Genomic DNA, 15,816 nt, shown 5'->3' with positions numbered 1-15,816 from the left:
GGTATTCAAACCATGTGTATGGGCAGGTTGAATGTACCCAAGTTGATCAACTCGGGATCAACCAGCCTGCCAGATTTTACATGCTTTTATTGCTAGCAGCTGTTATAGCCACCAGCAATATTCATGGTCTTCTCCTGGTGGGGACAGCTTCCCTCACCCCCCTTGCCGGAAAAACGTAATGGCCCAATAAAGCTTGTAGGAGTAGTTTTCCGGCTGTCCTATGAGACTGCGAGACCCCTGACCCCCTGTCTGGACAGTGCTGACTGGCCCTGTGCTGATCACATTCACTCTCCTAAGGGGGGGGAAACCTCTAGCAATGCACACAAAACTGAGCATGTGCAGCCTGAGTCCATAGACTGCGTAATCAGGAAATTAGGGGACAGTGTAAGAAGGGGAGGATCAGAGAAGACAGGATCAAGCAGCCTATTAACACCTTAGGTTCTACAGTGAGTATAACAAGCATGCTTTACTGGGGGGGTCGGCAAGCCGTCGACAGCCGGTAGCCGATGGGTCAATTAGGAGCACAGCCCCACACAGACCTTCCCCCAGCCACTGCTGTCACTCTGTCACTTTCCTCTTCACTGCAACGTGGAAATTGGGAGAAGTCACCCACCGTACTGGATGGGGGGGGGGGGGTGTCAGGTGTGTAGGGGGCATTGTATGGGTAGGCAGTGAACACTACAGTGGGGGGGAGGGGGGGTAAAGAGGACAGAAGACTCTACAGTGGGGGTGGGTGTGAATGGGGCAGAGGACACTACAGGGGGGGCAGAGGCATGAAGGAGACAGGGGTAACTTCAAAGGGGGGGGGTGTGCAGAGGACACTGCATGTTTGGGGCTGCAGGAGAATACTACAGTGCGGGGAGGGTGTGAAGGGGACAAAGAACGGTGCTTTTTGGGGGGACACTACAGTGGGGGTGTGTGAAGGGGACAGAGGGGCCCACAGGACAATGCAATAGTAGGAGGGGCAGAGGACACTTCTATGGGGAGGCAGACGGCACTATTGTGTGCGTGGGGGGGGGGGGGGAGGAGAAAAACTGTGTGGGAGGGTCAGCAGAGGGCACTATTGTGAGAGGAATGATGTAAAGAGGAGTGGAGGACACTAGGATGGGGGAAGGCGGCACACAGGACAATGATGGTGTTCTCTTATTGGGTGCTTTTATCTTTATTTATAAAGGGTACCTATTCTGAGTTCAACAGCATTTTTGAGCCATAAGCCTTTGTGGGAGTGTAGTTTTGCAAAAAAAAAAACTGAAATATGCTACTGCAAAAACACTGAAAAACAAATTCTACAGCTAATGCTACTAAGCATTTTTGGAACATCCAGTGTGCATGAGACCTAATATTAAACCACACAAATGGTAGCAAAACCTGCCTTACCCTGAGTTGACACCCTCCTACAAAACTTTAGCAAGTCCTTACAGCATACAAGCAAATTAAACCAAGGAGCTAATGCCTGCCTATTGTATTATTGTTCTCTTCAGAAACCTTCGCCCCCCCCCCCCCCCCCTTGGCATTTTTCGTGTTTTGATGCCTCACAACCTGTAATTAACATGGATTGTTTGAGGATTTGCATAATTTAATTTACAGAACATGCCCACAACTTGGAAGATGTGTTTTTTTTGTTTTTTTTTTTTTATTGTGAAGCGACCAACAAATAGGACAAAATAACAGAAAAAGTCAATGTGCATAACTATTCACCCCCCCCCCCCCCCCCTAAAGTCAATAGTAGAGCCACTTCTTGCGGCTATGGCAGCTCCAAGTTGCTTTCTGATAGGTCTCTATACACTTGCCACATCTTACCACTGGAATTTTTGCTCATTCCTCCTCGCAAAACTGCTCCAGCTCCTTCAAGTTGGATGGTTTGCGCTTGTGAACAGCAATCTTTAAGTCTGACCACAGATTTTCTATTGGATTGAGGTCAGGGCTTTGACGAGGCCACGCCAACACATTTACATGTTTCCTCTTAAACCACTCAAGTGTTACTTTATCAGTGTGTGTGGGGTCATTGTCCTGCTGGAAGGTGAACCTCCATCCTAGCCTCAAATCACACAGATTGGTACGGGTTTTGCTCAAGAATATCGCTGTATTTAGCACCATCCATCTTTCCCTAAACTCTGCCCAGTTTCTCAGTCCCGACTACTGAAAAACATCCCCACAGCATGATGCTGCCACCTCCATGTTTTACTGTGGGGATGGCATTCTTTGGTTGATGTGTTGGGTTTGCGCCATGGACCTTGCCCGGTCCGTAAGTTTTGGTGTGTGGCCATCTCTTGGCAGGTTTGCTGTTGTGCCATGTTCTTTCCATTTGGTTATGATAGATTTGATGGTGCTCCTAGAGATCATCAAAGATTTAGATATTGTTTTTATATGCTAACCCTGACTTGTACTTCTCAACAACATTGTCCCTTACTTGTTTGGAGAGTTCCTTGGTCTTCATGGCAGTGTTTGGTTAGTGGTGCCTCTTGTTTAGGTGTTTCAGCCTCTGGGGCCTTTCATGTATATGTAATGATGGATCATGTGACACTTAGATTGCACACAGGTGGACATCATTTCACTAATTATGTGACTTCTTATGGTAATTGGTTACACCAGAGCTTTTTATGGGCTTCATAACAAAGGGGGTTGAATACATACGTATCTGCCAATTCTCCGTTTATTTCTGAAAAATGGTTTTATGTATATATTCTAATTTTACTTCACCAACTTAGACTGTTCTGATCCATCACATATAATTCAGATTAAAAAAAAGCATGAACCTAAAGGCTGTAATGTAACAAAATGGGTAAAAAGCCGGGGGGGTGAATACTTTTGCAAGACACTGTGTATGAAGGTACCAATTTTATTGAAAGACATATTTGCCATTTACTCCCACAAGATAATACTGCTCTATTGCTCATGTCAGCTGTAAGGTTGAGAGGTAACGAGTGTGTTCCCAATACAGTGGAAATGAGGATTATTTGAAGGGCTTCTGGTAAGGCTTAGAAAAATAGTGCAGAATTGCTTAGCCTGGTCTTTGAGACCTGGGGGCAGTCATTGCTGGCCAGCTTTCCTGTGCAATGGTTTTTATTGATTTCATAGAAATAAAAATGACAGCAGATACACCTACACAGGAGGACAACATTGTTGCATAAAATATTTGAACATTCTGAACAGTAGATACCAACTAAATGGATGACATAAACACTCCAAGTCCTGTGAGGTCAGATTATCTTGGAGAGCTCACTCCCAAGAGTAAGATAAAGAACATCGGAGGAAAAGGGTAAGACATGGAGAGAAACAAGAAGGGGGGGGGGGGGGTGTAGAGAAAAGGGGTAGGGAAAGAGGGATGGGGGGTAAATTCCCCGCAGACTCAGGTGCAGGTTTGGATAGCTAGCCAGCTTTTAATCCTACAAGTTATTTGACTGCCTCTTGGCTTCAGTACTTTGAGTCACTGACTCTGGAACAAGCAAACAGTGAGGAAAGTCAGAAGGAACGATCTGTTTACTTTTTTTCGGGTCCTTGCCTCAGAAAATATTAGACACAGCCAGGGAACTCTGCTAAAAGAATAGGGAGACGCCTATTTACCTCTTCTGAAAATGCCAGTATTTCATTAAAACCATATTATTAGGCTTTCATCCCTTCCTGCTGGAATCAAACTGGTTTAAAAGAAGCAAACCTGGTACCAGATGTTGCAAATTAGGTTACATTCATTTTTCTATCATCTACAGAAACGTTTATTTCTACATATATACACATCCTTATATTTTAATGGTCTGACATGGGATGCTCTATTGATGTAAGGAAAATCTTTTATTCTCTATTCAGGTGGTTCCAGTCGTGTTACATTTGCTGACGGCAATCAGCAGCGTTCGCCTGTATATTCCAAAGGATCTTCGGCCTCTGGATAACAGACAAAGTGTACTTAAGTCTATCCAGGTAAGTTAATATATTTCTGAAGAATGTGTTTATCCTCTTCAATTTAATATTTTGTTTTCATACAATGAAATTGGACCTGTGGCAACAGAGGATTTAACAGTATGCAAAAATTGGGTGAAATGTCTTAAAATAAGCGTAGCAAAAAGTAGCATTTAGAGACCCTTTTTAGGTTTCTAAACAAATAATTCAGTTGCCTAGAAGGAACCCATTGTGGTTCCTTCCCTGGCCTGTCAGGAAGGATTCAGCAGTGACCTTGGTTGAAGGATAGAACCACAGCACTGAGTGACAAGCACAGGCATCCTTTACTCCCAGAATTGTCAAAGGCTGAGGCTGCAGCATTAAAATAGAGGGGAAGGTAGGAGGCATGAGCCATTGTAGTGAGTGCAATACCTCTTCTGTTGCCAAGAACTCGTTTGGTTTTGAATAGAACAGGCTCTCAAGTGCAATCAGTGCTAGGCAATGAACATTCTACATACATACATTCATTTTCTTAAGAAGCCAGTGAACTTTTAAAGAGGAAATAAACTTTTTACTGACTTTTACCTATAGGTAGTGTAAATATCTCCTGAGCGTGCACTGTTTAGGAAATATTTACATTGGACGCAGTCAGTGATATCCCTGGTGTATCCCTGGTGCACTCTGAAGGAGCGGCCACCCGTGCCATTCCTTCAGAATCCTGTGCCGTGAACGGTGGTTCCGGCGCACATGCACGGAAGTAATGTCATCACGGCTCCAGCCAGTCAAAGAGCTGGAAGCAAGATGGGTGAAGATGGGAGCCCCTGCAACGCAGACATCACAGTAATGGAACAGCTTTGTTTTAAGCTAATTTTCACATAATGTGCTAGTATACGATGCATACTAGCACATCATGACTTTACCCTGCAGGGGGAATTTTTTTTTAAAAGAAACGTCCAGCGCTTTGCAACCTGTTTAAGCCCAATATAACTTTGTTCCGATCTGCTAAATACATTCCAGTTTGCTGCATAGAAAGAACCATTGCTGTCTGTGTCGAAGTGGTTCTCTCTCTGCAGAGGTCCGATTTGCTGAATGGAGATCTCAAAGTTTTACATGGTTGCATAAGGTTGTACCTCCATGAATATACTCTGAGCTTAAGTAAAAACATTTTCTGTGTGCCATATACCAGATACTTGTGACCATGTCCACTGACAATCGAAAAGGTCTGGCAAGTTCTTAGTACCATTTATAGATTGTCCACATATGAAGTAGAATGATGATCCCAGCTAACATTAATTTTATACATGACCAAATAGCTTCAATATTTTACTCAAGCCTGATACTCATTGGCTGTCGTTTCAGATAGTTCTCAGTATTTAGCTACTATATTAAATTTTAGTAATTTAACCTTGGAATGATTGCCGTGTCTCATCCCCACAGAAAATGTGGCAGCGCTCGTACAGTTCTCTGACGGTTTTGTGGGTTTCCTACTGACCACCTTGGCAGAAGTGGATGCTATTCAATCACACCAATTACTGCCTCTAAAGCTGTAATGATGGTGTAACTGAGCTAATAAGATTTCTCTGGCTACAGAAAGTTGAGGGCATGGAAATCCTGACACTGCACATTCTTTACATTATGACTTTCTCTGGGCTGCATTTCTGTGCATAGAAGTTTTTTTTTCTTATGAAATTCCACAGTTCTTGACAAACTGCCTGTAGAGAAAAAAATGCACAAGGGTACAGTAACAGATCAACCTTCAAAGAGGAAGGGCCTCAACCCCTGAACTCACCAGGGCACAAGTCTCCTGACCAGGGCAAGGTGCTCTGTTTGACTTGGGATGAAGCCAGGTGGGCCCTGCTCTTTAGGGACCTGCCGAAATCGGTCCACCAATTACCTGGTGAGGGCTTTTCTGAACAGGGATCCCCAAAGGGAAGAGGAAATAGACCTGAGGGCCACAGATCTTCTCCTTAACATTTGGGCAGGCCCCAAAACCTGCACCCTTCATCTATGCCGGTAAACAAAAGAAAAACACACGTGCTGTGCTAGTGCCAATGATACGTGCAATAAAATGTGCCAAGTGCAGAATACAAGGCAGGCCTTTTGGGCAGTACAGTAAAGCCTTGGACTGTGAGCATAATTGGTTCCGGAAACAAGCTTATAATCCAAAGCACTTGTATATCAGAGCAAATTTCCCATTAAGAAATAATGGAAACTCAGATGATTCGTTCCACAGCCATTTATTCATAGGTATTTCAGTTTATAGTCGATATAAAAAGATTATAGCATAGTTCGATTAGTGACAATTAACCTATGTTATTTTAATTTCCTCTTTGTCACCGCTGATAATCTTTGTCAGGGCTGTGATAGCATGTCTTATTAATGTGTTATGTTGCATAAGCTTAAAGAATAAAAAAAATATATATATATATATATATATATATATATATATATATATATATATATATATATATATATATATATATATATATAGCAATGTGACCAGGTTGTGTAACCATAAAATGTCCATCCACAAATGACAGTCTCCACAAGGGGGTTAGAAGCAAAATCCAGCTGGAGCTACAGAGTGTAAAAGAGAAGAGAGGCGCCTCTAAGTGTAGCCAAGCACAGCTCTATCCAATGTCATAACATTTTCTGTACATGTATTTTTAGATGAGAATGTTACAATAGCAGCCTTAAACTATGAATAATTTCTGTATTGTACATTTTTCTTTCTACAGAATTGAAATAAAATATCTATTTAGGATGCCTTTAAGAAAAAAAAATATACTTAAAGGGTAATGCCCCTGTCATTGGGAAAAATAAAGCATACAGAACTGCTACACAAGCCATATTGTAATTGGATTTTATTTTTAAAAATTACCTTTCCTTTTCAATCTGCAGTGCTGTAATCTTTTGTAAAGTTAATTTCAATATGGCAACCTGGATGTGTTCAGCTTGTGTGATTGGCACACTTATTTTCTCAGATGTCTGTACTAAGATACAAATCAGATTTTGGGTATCCTCTGCAACAAAAATTTTGTTTTTGAGATACCCCCAAAGGGTTAATCACATTTAAAGGGATGCCGAACCTGTAATTTTCCTCATTGGAGCCCTGCAAGTGCATCAGCTGATAATGACAAAATCCCTCCTATTCAAATTCACTTTGCACATTGATGTAATCACACTACCACTTTCTTCAGAGCAGAAACTGGTAAGAATTTGCGACAAAGTTTGTTACTCTTGAAAACTGATCTGCCTGCGTAAGATTGACTTTTGTATGGACTCAACTCTTTTCTACGACATTTGTAGAAGGTTTGTGGTGTCTGGAAGGCTGGAGTGTGAAACAGGTTAATTGTGTATAGAATACAGATAGCTGATGGGTCCCAGGTCCCCAGCTGGCAGTGCAGCACAGGTATGTGATATGCATTCTCCTTGTGTAGTTGTCACTTTGCCAGCCAAAGGCTGACTAAACATTCTATTGATATTGAACTGCATCTGGAGGAACATATTTTTCTATAAAGATCGAGTGTTCACAATATTTTACAAATCACTCTCCATTACCCTACAAACACTTGCATTTGATATTCTTCAGGAGGTTCAGAAGCGCTTCCCTGATGGCGTACCTCTGTTGGATCCCATTGATGACATGGGTATTAAAGATCCCGGGCTGAAAAAGGTGGTTCAGAAAACTGAGGCATTTGAACACCGAATGTATTCACACCCGCTCAATAATGATCCTAATCTGGAGACCCTCTACAAACTGTGCGAGAAAAAGGCCCAGGTAAGTTTCTCCTAAACTATTGAATGTCCTTTCTTCCTTTTTAGTCCTTTCTCCTGTTCTTAAAAGAATTATAAAGATGCCTTGTGTTTTTCTGAGGATTGAGTGCCAGTTCATGCCACAAAAATGTCCTCCAGATGCGTTTCTGCATGTGTGATTTTGATGCATTCCAATGCGTTTTTGCTGCGTTCCAGGTGATTTTTATTTTATTTTTCTGTGCCCCCCCTCCCCCCCGCTGTTCTGAGGTCCAGTGAATTTTGAATGCATTTGTGTGTTTTTACTGCATTCCAGTACAATTCTGTGCAGTAAAAATGCAATATATCCTACTTTTTTTTTTTTTTTTTTTTTTTTTTTTTTGGAACTGCAAGCACTGGTGTGAACAGTGCCATTGAGAATAATGTATGTGTTTGGGTGCAGAAAAAAAGCACTGGAACTGGGTGTGTCATCTGATGGGCTTATTAGGCCTCTTGCACGTGATACTCCTATTGAGCATCTACTTTTTCAGGGGTAAATTCAGGTGTTTGTATTTATTTGCGCGTATTTGTACACATTTTCAGGCAATCCTACCCTCGCATTTTTGTTTTGCACAAAATGCAAACGAGCATTAGATTGCATTAAGGTGAAAGACCTTGAGACTTTACAACCCCTTTAAGTTTAAGCAGAGAGTCAATATTTGCCTTGTTGACCCTTCTTTTTCCATACCTCTGCATTTGTCTGGCATGCTGTCAACTTCTGGGCCACATCCTGACTGATGGCAGCCCATTCTTGCATAATCAAAGATTAGAATTTGTCAATTTGTTTGGGGGTGGGTTTTGTTCACCCACCTCTTGAGGATTGACCAGAAGTTCTCAATAGGATTAAGGTCTGGGAGTTTCCTGGTCATGGAGGCAAAATTTTGATTAGATTTTTCCCCAAGCCTTTTAGTTATCACCCTCTGTAGATGCTTCGTCATGCTGGAAAAGGCATCGTTTGTCACCAAACTGTTCTTGGATGGCTGGGAGAAGTTGCTCTTGAAAGATGGTTTTTGTACCATTCTTTATTCATGGCTGTGTTCTTAGCTAAGGGGGCTCACTCACAATTTTGCCTGAGAAGAAACCCCACACATGAATGGTCTCATGGAGGTAAAGCAATAATGTACATTTGATTAGTCAGTCTTTAGGTAAAAACAAAGTTGAACCGCGGTAAGGCAGCCATCCTCCGAGTGTGTCCAGCAACTCTGCAAAACATATTAAAAAAAAAACGGGGGGGGGGGGGTAGATCACCTCCTTATTGCACAAGATTAAAAACAGTTACAAGATGTAAGTGGGAGTAATGCTTGTTAGAAGTATGTAGTCTTGCCAGTTTTACTGTGTCCCACAGGCTCCTCGCATGATCCGGGTAGCTGGGAAAGGTTCTGGTGTGATGTTGTGCTGAATAGCTGTACATTCAGGAAAACCAGGAAGTAGTGAGCTCCATGCTGTCCAGCTTGAACTGGAAGAGGAAGGGGTCAGGGCTGTGTCTGTGGAATGACAGTCCTGACACCTACCTCCTGCCCCCTGCTGGTGACATAATTTCCTCTTCCAGTTCAAGCTGGAAAGCATGGAGCCGACTACTTGGTTCCTGTAAGTGTTTTTTAATCTTGTGCAATAAATGATACGGTTTTAATACTACACTTAGAGGCCCCCCCCCCCATTTTATATTTTATATGAATGGTCTCAGGATGCTTTACTGTTGGCATGACACAGGACTAATAGTAGCGCTCACCTTTTCTTCTCCGGACAAGGATTTTTTTCCAGATGCCTCAAACAATCAAAGGGGATTCATCAGAGAAAATGACTTTACCTCAGTTCTCAGCAGTCCAGTCCCTGTACCTTTTACAGAATATCAGTCTGTCCCTGAAGTAGCTCCTTTGCAGCTCTTCTTGACACCAGGCCATCCTACAAAAGTCTTCGCCTCACTGTGCATGCAGATGCATTCACACCTGCCTGCTGCCATTCCTGAACCAGCTCTGCATTTGTAGAGCCCAGATCCTGCAGCTGAATTAACTGTAGGAGACAGTCCTGGTGCTTGATGGACTTTCTTGGGCGCACTGAAGCTTTCTTCACAAATGCAGTGGAAATGTTTTTTTATGGAATTAAATTAATTTTCGTGGCACAGAAGGACTTGGCAATTTGTACATAATCCAGAATGTTATGAAGAGTGATCAGATGAATTGCAATCATAAAACTGGAGGCAGCAGGCTTGGAAAATTAATTTGTTTCATTCTCAAAACTTTTGGCCATTGCTGTATATGTTGCACTTTCACTTGCAAATTCGATCTGCCTTGTTTTCCTGAAAAATCAAATCTATAAGCAAGTATTTTTGTCTACAGATTGCAGTAGATATCAGAACTGCGAAGCATGAGCTGAAGAAGGCTCGCACAGTGCTACAGATGGATGAGCTGAAATGTCGGAAGCGTGTGCTCAGGCGGATGGGATTTGCCAGCTCCTCCGATGTCATTGAAGTGAAAGGACGAGTTGCTTGTGAAATCAGCAGGTAAACAGGAGGTGTACCGGCAGGATTTTGAATGCAGAAGAGACCGGTATATATTCTAGCACCTTGAAACGTACTAGTATCAAAAAAGTGGGACTTTTGTGGCACATCAATTGTTCTATAAATTAAAATCTTATTTTATTCATCTAAAATGTAGTATTTGTACATAATCTTTTCCATAACATTATACACAACAGTATTGACAGTGTGATGTTACTTGTTGGGAGCTAAAAGATCATTATATGTGAACAAGAGAGATTAATACATAATAAAATAAGATTTGAATATGTAAATGTTGTGCCTCAAAAGTCCCACTTTTGGTACAACTATGTTTCAAGGCGCTAGATTGACTTTTTTAAATTTTACTAAACCCTACCACATCTCGCAGACTGCATTTTAAAAATAGCTGTGTGCACTGAAATTTTTATTTTTTAGTATGGATTGAATTGATTCCATTGTGTGAAAAATATGAATATTGCCATTGCTGACCACCTACCAGGAATGCTCTTTGGCTTCAGAACTTGGAATCACTGCCAGGCAATTGTAATTTTCAAAGATATTTTCAGCAATGGCAACCTATGTTTTAGCTCTGTGTAATCTGCCCTTAATCATTATAAATCATTGTAAACTATAAAATTTATAACCGTTTTAGACTTTAAAGTGGGTGAAGGATTTTGGGCGGAGAGGATGAGGTGGTAGAGAGGAGTTGTTGTAGGCCTTTTTAAAGGGGTTGTAATTGTTCAGCTTTAAAAGAAAAAAAAAAAGTCATACTTGCCTCCTCTGTGCAGCTGGCTATGCACAGAGTGGCCCCCGATCCTCCTCCTCCTGGGGTCCCTCCGTTGCGCTCCTGGCTCCTCCTCTTCTCGAGTGTCCCGTCTGAGCAGCGCTCTCCTATAGGACACCCATGTGGGCGTGCTCCCATGTCCTGCTGCTCCATCTATTAATGCAGACAACAGGACTGGTCTCGGGCACCCGCATCATTGGATTTGATTGACATCAGCGGGAGCCAATGGCTCTACTGAAAAAAATCCAATCGGGACACGAGACGCCGGCCAGAGCTGGTGTGCTCGTTCCCGTTGTGGGAATTACAGGCTCTGGTACGTATAAGGGGGGCTCAGGGTCACTGTTGCAATAAACGCAGAGGGTTTACAACCCCATTAACTGTGGCTGATGCCATTTGGCATAGCCACTGGCATAACGCCAATGATTTTAGCTGTATGAAGAGGTGGAATTTTGACCACCAGTGTAAGTGGCTAATTATTTCCACTGACCGCTAGTTTGAGACATTTACACTTGCTTCAGATGAAATGGTCCCTTTGGGGTAAAAAGGTTGTTTTAGTCTAACTGTTTCAATCTTCTTGCAGTGCCGATGAACTCCTCCTCACCGAGATGATGTTTAATGGCCATTTCAATGACCTGACAGCGGAACAAGTTACTTCACTGCTCAGCTGCTTTGTGTTCCAGGAGAATGTAAGTGTCCTTTCTCAAACCGCATGGTCGATGCTTATGAACAGAGTTTGCTCCTTATTGAACCCTATCACGCCCAATTTTTAAAGGTTGATGATAGGGATGTAAGACTTTCCTAAAGGCATGCCTCATGTTTACAGTTTGAAAAGTGCACACAGGAAATCCCCCTTTCTCTTTCGTTCATTGACAGACACAGCGCTCCATTATTCAGAACCACAGGGTTATATCGCCCCCTACAGGAGTAGGACACTAGGCAGAAAAAAGACTTGGCTACGCCTATGGGCAGTCCTGGGTGATATACACCTCTCTGCTATAGGTCTTCAGTTTTTTTTTTTCCTCCTGCCTAGTCCGAAGTAAGGACCTAGTTCCCTGCTGGGATCTCTGGTCCTGGCAATTTTTTGCTTTTTAAACTGCTTTTTTTTTTCTCTTGGATTTTTCCTGTGAGATCTACAATTAACTGCCAGACTGGGTGACAGGCTGAACACTAAGATCCAGTGGTCTCACATGTCTGGCCAGCGAGCGAGTGCAGACCGCAGCTACGTGCTAGGTTGTCCTCCACATAGCCCCACTGGACAGGGGCTGGCCCTGCAAGTTAAACGCCTCGCGAGGTCGCATAGGACCGGGTCTTGGCCTGTGTCCCAGCGTTCCTCATGGCCGACAGCCCCCCCCCACTTTGGTTTCAAGGAGGATCTGTCTGGGAGCATTACCTGTGCTTTGCTGGAGCAGTAAGTAAGGGCCCCCCTCCTCTCCTTACCTGGGGTGGTGAGTCCCTCGTGAGTTTCTCCTCCACATCCCCGGGGAGGCCCAGGCCTCTGGCTAAGGTGCTTCGGACACTCTGTCCAACTCCCCTCCAGGGTTGTCACTATGGGGGGGGTACACCTTGGCACCGGTTGGGTGGGTGACCAGGCATCCGCAGATCCACGCTCCCTGTGGAGGCCCTCCACTAATTTTAGGCTGCAGCTTTGCAGCCTACCGAACACTCGTGGCGGGCGGGCGAGAATTTAGGCCACATCTAGCAACGTGCGGGGCCGCCCTAGAGCAGGCGGTGGAGGCGGCTGCTTTCCGTTGCAGGCATCCGCCCTCCTTCCTCGGCTCTAACCTGGTCTGGTTCCCCCACGGACCTGTGCACCTGCGATGGGCTTTCGAAAATTTAGGCTGTGGCTTTTGCGGCCTAGTCCATGCGGCCACACCAGACACCACCTTCCAGGGGAGTGGCGCTGTGGGGTCTGAGGGCCACCCCTTTTCAGGGGTTATGTGGGCCCTTCGTAGGTGCCCCCTGTGAGGGGCCTTAGTGGATGCCCCCTGTTGCCGGGACTGTAGCCCTTGGGTGATTTAGCGGGGCGGTAGCCCTGGGTTGGTCTAGCGGGGCGGTAGCCCTGGGTTGGTCTAGCGGGGCGGTAGCCCTGGGTTGGTCTAGCGGGGCGGTAGCCCTGGGTTGGTCTGGCGGGGCGGTAGCCCTGGGGTGGTCTCCTGCAGTTTTTGTAAGTTTGCCAACTTACAAAGAAATGGAGGGTCTATAATTTTTATCATAGGTGTATTTTAAATGGTAGAGACAATATCAACCACAAATCCAGAAAAAACACATGATACAAATGTTTTTAAACAGAGTTGCAATTCAGTGAGTAAAATAAGTATTTGATCCTCTACACCCCTGTAGGGCTACTCAGTGCATGGTTTCAGTCAGCCAAAGGGAACTGCAAAGCCAGCTGTTCTGTGCTGTCTGATCTAAAATGCTCTATGGAATCCTTAGGCATGTAGTCAATTTTTTATTTTTAAATTATTGTAAAACAAAAAAAAAAATAGAAAACTGCCTAAAAACTAACAATACAATATATAAGGATCTAAAACCATTATGGTTTCCCTTTTTAACGCACTGTTCAGCTCCAGTTTTGGGGGTGTTAAAGACAGATTTTAAAGGGAACTCTGCTGTAAATTTAAACACTTTTAAGGCCCCTTTTACACAAACAGACTGACTAGGTCTCAAGGGGGGAGAAAGGTGCCACACGCGTGTGCGGTTCTATGGTGGTGTTCAGAGTGGCAACCTCAGCCTGGACTCCTGCCAGGCCACTCCCCTGATCAGGTCTTCCTGTCAGTTTTCCAGGCAGACCCTCCATTCTCCTTTTATAGAGTGGAGGGTGTAAACGGACATTTCCTTTTTACACCTGCCTATATCCAATCTAGCCACTAAGATCCAGACGGATGGGGATCCAATCCCTTTCTGTCTAGCGTATTGAATCGGATGGCAGTTGGACACAGGCCAGTCTCTCGCTTGCTAAGCGGGAATTGGTGGACAAGATCCCTTGTTGAGCAAGTGGACTCCTTGCAGAATCCGCCCCATGTGGAAGGGGCCTAATAGGCTTTCAGCAAGTCTCAGATAATGCAGATGCAGGCTGTAGGTGGAGAGGCAACACCGAAAGCTGCATTACTGAACCAAGAAAATTGTCCCCTGGCTGAACAGCAATGGGATGCAATGTGTTTTAAGGTAACTCATTCTTTTGCAGTAATCCAGCAATACCTCTTAACACATGAAAAAATATTTTTATACCGCATTTTTCTGCCGCATGAAAATGTAAATAGGCCGTTTGACCCAATTCAGTCTCAGCTTTGTCTTTTAGATCAGATTTCCTTATTAAGGTAGTAATCTTCTATCCTATTAGCAGGGTCATCTCCAGTTGCTTTGTATTAGTCCAATTAGGATGTATTGTAGCGTTTAGTACAGGGGGAGCTCCAGGTTTTCTTTGGGAGAAGCAGCTGTGGCTCATTGTATGTTCAGTAGGGGGAAGGCTGACATGATTGGGAGGTCTGGGGGCAGTGCTGTGTTTTTTGTTTTGTTTTCTGCCAAATGAGTTCCCTAAGCTGGGGGCTTCTGGTAGCTATTTGAACTCTCTTAGAGATGGGTGAGTGTGCAGAAAACAAACATTTCGTCTTTCATGGGGAGCACATGTCACACAGAGCACAGCTGGAATCCGGGGACACTTGCTTATTAAGTGCTCTGTTTGTACAGCTGTTCCTCCAGAGGAAGTTGCTGGTCTTTAGATGTATATTGGTGAAGAGGGATGTCTGGTCCAGCATACACCACTTTATTAGGAAATACAATCTGCTGGATGGCAATCCATGTAGTTTAAACTAAAGTTCTAGGTTTGTTGAGGAGAAAATGCCTTTTTCAGGTGGAACTTGAGATTTTGCATGAAAATTATGCTGGACTCCAACCTCTTTCTGTCCTCCTCTGAAAATGTGTTTGATAAGTGGACAAGTTTGCATTTGTGATAATCGCATAATCAGTCATAATATTTATAGCGGCCATAACCCTTTTCAGGGCGGCCTTAACTTTTGGGCTTACCGGTTACCTCCGCTTGGCTTGTTCTTCCACGTCTAGGGGTTCCCAGGGTTGGTACCCAACAACTTTGGACGCTGACACCAATAAAGTCCTTTTGAAAGGTTTTTTATTTGTAGGGGTAACATCCAACAACACAGTCTCGTATGGGAACAGAGGGCACCTTGAACTGCAGATATAACAAGTCTCTAGTACGACCCAGAGAGTAGCCACTCGCAGCTGGGCACTTCAAGGCTGGACAAATCTCCAGCCAGAGATTATGGCAAACAGCACTTTGACTCAGAACTTGTGAAATCTCTGACCTTGAACAAGTTGTAACTGAAAGTGAACAGGAACCTTTTCCTCAGTACCTGGAACGTTCTCTGTCTCCTTGATAGTAGTGGAAAAAGTGTGGATTCGTCAGTGTCCTTCCCAACTCCGTAACCAGGCACTTCTCAGGATGCCAGCTTGTTGGCCCTCCTCCGAAGAGTCGTCCTCCGGTCACTTGCACGAGCTGCGGTGCCCCTCCAAGCCGAGAGCACACCCGGACGCCTTGAATCCTCCCTCAGTTACTGCGCCTCGGACCAGCCGGTTCCGAACTCTGAAACGGACGGATCCCTACCCCAGGCCAGGCTGGTCTATTGGGGTTAACCAACTGAAGCATGTTGCGGAGCGACAAACGCTCCCGTGACCAGGACCCCTTCGCAGGCCTACCCCGGTCCAGGATCGGGAACAGACTGCTAGGGCTTCACAAACGAACCATATGTAACACGTGACCTCAACATCTTAAGTACCCCTCCCCAGACTCCTCAGCGTGGCCCGGCACACCCACTGATTGGCTCTGAAGCTGGTACCCAAAATGTCCAACCAGGCC

At 44.3% G+C, this 15,816-nt stretch overlaps 1 protein-coding gene across 1 annotated transcript in view; it reads left to right on the top strand.

Annotated features, from left to right (window-relative positions):
- Window positions 1-15,816, top strand: part of MTREX (Mtr4 exosome RNA helicase) — a 124,548-nt gene that overhangs the window by 91,929 nt on the left and 16,803 nt on the right. Inside the window, exons 20-23 of the mRNA XM_077462719.1 lie at window positions 3,805-3,915; window positions 7,466-7,654; window positions 10,002-10,165; window positions 11,527-11,632. Of these exons, the coding sequence (XP_077318845.1) occupies window positions 3,805-3,915; window positions 7,466-7,654; window positions 10,002-10,165; window positions 11,527-11,632 (570 nt within the window). The remainder of the gene's footprint in view (window positions 1-3,804; window positions 3,916-7,465; window positions 7,655-10,001; window positions 10,166-11,526; window positions 11,633-15,816) is intronic.

The sequence above is a fragment of the Lithobates pipiens genome, unplaced genomic scaffold, assembly GCF_037356315.1.
Source record: "Lithobates pipiens isolate NorthernLeopardFrog02 unplaced genomic scaffold, aLitPip1_a1.2 Scaffold_3, whole genome shotgun sequence".
In the NCBI taxonomy this organism is placed as follows: domain Eukaryota; kingdom Metazoa; phylum Chordata; class Amphibia; order Anura; family Ranidae; genus Lithobates; species Lithobates pipiens.
This window is presented reverse-complemented; position numbering and strand designations above follow the sequence as displayed.